The sequence below is a fragment of the Suricata suricatta genome, chromosome 10 (assembly GCF_006229205.1).
Source record: "Suricata suricatta isolate VVHF042 chromosome 10, meerkat_22Aug2017_6uvM2_HiC, whole genome shotgun sequence".
Taxonomy (NCBI): domain Eukaryota; kingdom Metazoa; phylum Chordata; class Mammalia; order Carnivora; family Herpestidae; genus Suricata; species Suricata suricatta.
In genome coordinates this window covers 83,966,843-83,971,315 of record NC_043709.1, presented here as the reverse complement: position 1 = coordinate 83,971,315, position 4,473 = coordinate 83,966,843, and the positions used below count along the sequence as shown (strand labels likewise).

Here is a 4,473-nt window from a genome sequence, read left to right as displayed (position 1 = left end):
TTTTTTTTAAATCCTGCCAGTTATAGTTGTAAGACATTTTGAATTATAAATTGCATTCCACTGTCAGAGATATTAAAATGTGACAAAATGAGCATCTTAGAATCATTGAAACACAGTATTCTTGCTAATCCTTAAAACGTATCTGCAAAGTAGATAGAATTGTATCATGTCACCTGATTGAAGTGTTGCCTTTGTAAAGCAGTCGTAATAGGGAAGATTACAATCATATTATCCAACAATTACTGAGATGTTATTTGTGCTAGGAACTGTTCTAAACACTTGCATAGTTCCTCATTTCAGCATCACAATGAGGTCTTGTGAGGTAAATACTATTTATATCATTGTATTTTGCATTATTATCTTTTTTTTTTTTTGGCAATCTCTGCACTTACTCACAACCTTGAGATCAAGAGTCACATGCTGTTCAGATTGAGCTAGCCAGAACCTGAGACAACTACTATTTTCATCCCCAGTTTGTTGATGAGGAAACTGAGGATAAGTCTAAGCAATAACTAGTTAAGGAAGAGAGTTAAAGTAGGATTCAAACCCAAGTTAAGTGGAATCCCAGAGATCGTGCTCTTTCTCTTCTCATAGGCTGCTCTTAATGTGGTGAGTCTTCACTAATAAATATTGTACTTGGTCCAGAGGAAACCTGAAGCTTTGTTCTGAAGTCATAGGAATAACATGCTACCTAATGTTTCCAGTTTCATGAAGTAATTGCATCTTTTGAGACAGTGCAGTAGAGTTTCCTAAAATGTCCTCTCACTCTTTCAGGACTCCTCTCCACCTGGCCTGCGCCAATGGCCATTCAGAAGTGGTCGCTGTCCTAGTAGAGAGGAAATGCCTTCTTAACCTCTTTGATAATAAAAAGAGGACAGCTCTAACGAAGGTACGTAGTAGCAGCTATGTCTGCCTGAGTTGGACTTGATGTAATTACTTAGAATGAAAATGAATTTATTGCCTTGAAACAAAACTAATTGGTGAAACCTGTGGCATGCTTACTTGAAACTCCCCGAATTTACACTCTGTTTCTTGGCGTGTATCACTGGCAGGCTGTACAGTGTGCGGATGAGAAAAGTGTAACTATCCTGCTAGAACACGGTGCTGATCCAAATTTTATGGACAAGAGTGGCAACACTGCTCTTCACTATGCTGTCTTTGGTGACAATATATCAATAGCAGAGAAGCTGCTTTTACACAATGCAGACGTTGAAGCCAGAAATAAGGTAAATATCAAATTTATACCAGCCTTGGAATTTTATATATATATGTAGAAATTTTATCCACAAAACATTTTATTTCTCACACACACACACACACATACACACACACACACACACACACACACACACACTGACTTCTCTATCTCAGGCCCTGTCATCATGGAAATAACTCCAGTGCCAAGGAGGGAGGGCTAGAAAACAGTGGTGCCCACAGACAGGGCAAAGTTGTGTCTCCCCGCCTCCCTTCCACCCCAGAAAGAAAATCTTCCTGTTCATGCCTACAGGTGGTCTCAGAGCCCACAGAGGACTAAAGGTCTAGCAGGGAGTGAAGTGAGGATGGAGGCTGGGTGCTATGCAGGGGCTTAGGAAAGGGGTGCTGCTGAGGACAAGTGGGAGCAGAAATGGAGACCCAGCCCCAGCAGGGAGAGCTTGGATGTGTGCAAGTGGGAGGGGGAAGCAGCAGGTTGTAGGTGCTGGGCACCCCAGGCCCCAGGGCTCTGAAGATGCGAGCACTGGGATCAGGTCATGCCTTGACATCCAGCAAAGGCATGTCCTTTGTCGCTGGCCATGCTGCCAGCCGTGTACCATTTTGGGGTCTCCCATTTCAGAGAGCAGTTCCTGCTCAAGCTTGTGTAGCTCCTCAGCGGGGTCGTAACTGTACATATGGGGATAGATGATGGCCCCGCTGGCGGGTCCACCTGCTTTTGCGTCGACATACATTACCTCCCACTGCTGAAGCCCCTGTAGGAACATCCTTAGTTGACACAGGTGGGGTCAGTTTTACATATTTGTAAGTTCGAGTATTCCTGGGATGCACATATTTTGAAATAATTAAGATTTCACTTTATTATTATTTTTTAAAGTTCATTTATGAGAGAAAGCCAGCGAGCGAGCATGGGGTTGGGGGGAAGGCACAGAGAGAGAGGGAGACAGAATTTGAAACAGGCTCCAGGGTCCCAGCTATCAGCACAGAGCCTGATGTGGGGCTAGAACTCATGAGCCATGAGATCAAGACCTGAGGAAAAGGTGGATGCTCAGCCAACTGAGCCACCTAGGCACCCCTAAGATTTCACTTTAAATTAGGATACTTCTATAGAAGCCTTAGAGAAGAGAGGTTTGTTTTATGTATTCATGGCACATATTTATGAAAACACTGTATTTTTTAAAGGTAAAACGTACTACGTTTTCAAACATTTTTCCCATCCTGTTTTTGTTATTAGTGAAAACTAAAACAGGAACGCAACATTTGCTCTAGGCTTTGTCTTCAAACTCAAACAAAACAAATGCATTTTGCAATTAAAAGTATTGATGGTGTTGACAAGTTCCTATTTGATCAAAAGTGATTTTACAACATGGGATTTATCTTTAATTGGCCAAGCTTTAAGAGGGAAAAGGGAAAAGGAGGGAGCAGTCAGAACTATGTGGGCCATGGGGCACCTGGGTGTCTCAGTCGAGTAAGCGTCGGACCTTGGCTCAGGTCATGATCTCATGGTTCCCGAGTTGGAGCCCCCCGTCAGGCTCTGTACTGATAGCTCAGAGCCTGGAGCTGGTTTCTAGATTCTGTGTCTCCTTCTCTCTCTGACCCTCCCCCGCTTATGTTCTGTCTCTCTTGTGAAAACGAATAAACATTAAAAAAAGAAAAAGAAATATGTGGGTCGATATGGCAGTTTGGCAAGTGAGGAAATAATAAGAAGAGCCTTTGATTTTTTGCTTTTGTTTCTTTTTTCCCTTCAGTTTATAGGTGTAAACAAGGTGTCTTTAATTTTGGGGGATAATAATTGTTACCTAGGGAAAGAGCAAGTTGTAAACCTACCTAGAGATCAATTTTAGGAGGACTCTGAGGAAATCAGATTGGCAGGAAACAAGTGATTAAGTGGGCAAGGAGGAAAGAACAAATTATGAACTGACACATAATCCTATTCTGGCAGAAACAGACACTTGGGTAAGAGTCTACACTCTGCTCAGAATATCTTGATGGGAAGTAAGAAGTTTATAAGTAATGAAATCAAGTTGCAGTTTGATTTTACATTTAGTCCCTGTTCTCCCCCTACCCAGGGAAATTAAATGCAGTTTTGCTACGTCACTCTTTGGGCTAAATCCTCAAGTGACAGAGAGAGTTGGCCCCACAGAAGAGACATGAGACTGATGTGATTGCTGCACTAGCTGTCAGCTAGGACTGTGCTGGTGAACCCCAGTCTCCTGGGGAAGTTTAACACAATGTTTTAGAGGCCTAACCAACCCCCAGGAGAGTTTGAGTAAATCAAATAACATGTAGACATAGACATGTATATTTAGAAATATATTCCTTAAAATATTTATTGTTTCTTTATTTTTGAGAGAGAAATAGAGAGAGAGAGACAGTATACAAGTTGGGGAAAGGTGCATAGAGAGGGGGACACAGAATCTGAAGCACAGTCCAAGCTCTGAGACGTCAGCACAGGGCCTGATGGGAGCTTGAACTGCTGAATCGCAAGATCATGACCTGAGCCAAAGTCCAACGCTCAACCGACTGAGCCACCCATGCGCCCCTAGAAATAGTTTTGTTTTGAGATTGTGCTACAACTCTTAGTTAAGAGCTATTGAGGCCCCTGGGTGGCTCAGTGGGTTAAGTGTCCGACTGTGGCTCAGATCATCCTTGTCTTGGGTTCACAAGTTCGAGCCCCATGTTGGGCTCTGTACTGACAGCTCAGTCACAGTAGAGGGGTACCTGGGTGGCTTAGTTGGTTAAGCATCTTACTTTGATTCAGGTCGTGATCTCATGGTTTGTGAGTCGAGCCCCACATGGGGCCCTGCGCTGATAGTGCAGAGATGCTTGAGATTCACTCTCTTGCTGCCCTTCCCCGCTCGCTCATGCTCTTTCTCCTTCTCTCTCTCTCAAAATATATAAATTAATCCAAAAAATAAAACCAAAAGAACTACTGAATGGATAAGTATAGGATATCAATTCACAGATGTCAAAAACCTAAGAAATCTCTGGAGGAGCTGGAGTGTGATACATGCAATTTTCTTCAACTTGATACATGCTACTTCCTTCAACTGTCTCCAAGGACTTTAGCCGTTCATCCCTCTCCGCCTCTGTGAGAAGTTAAAATGAATATTACTGGCTATATGTGTTAGCTTAAGGAATAATTTTTCATCCAACCATCAGTCACTCGCTGGCACCCAGAGAGTTATGGGTAGTCTTTACATAAGTAGAGTCTGATCTTTTCAACATTTTCTATCTTTTGTTACCCATTCATTCTATTACCAA

The 4,473-nt window shown here is 42.6% G+C and overlaps 1 protein-coding gene across 1 annotated transcript in view; it reads left to right on the top strand.

The window, feature by feature from the left end:
- Positions 1 to 4,473, top strand: part of LOC115305262 (ankyrin repeat domain-containing protein 26-like) — an 18,769-nt gene that overhangs the window by 2,919 nt on the left and 11,377 nt on the right. The window contains exons 2-3 of the mRNA XM_029955525.1: positions 775 to 889; positions 1,053 to 1,226. Of these exons, the coding sequence (XP_029811385.1) occupies positions 775 to 889; positions 1,053 to 1,226 (289 nt within the window). The remainder of the gene's footprint in view (positions 1 to 774; positions 890 to 1,052; positions 1,227 to 4,473) is intronic.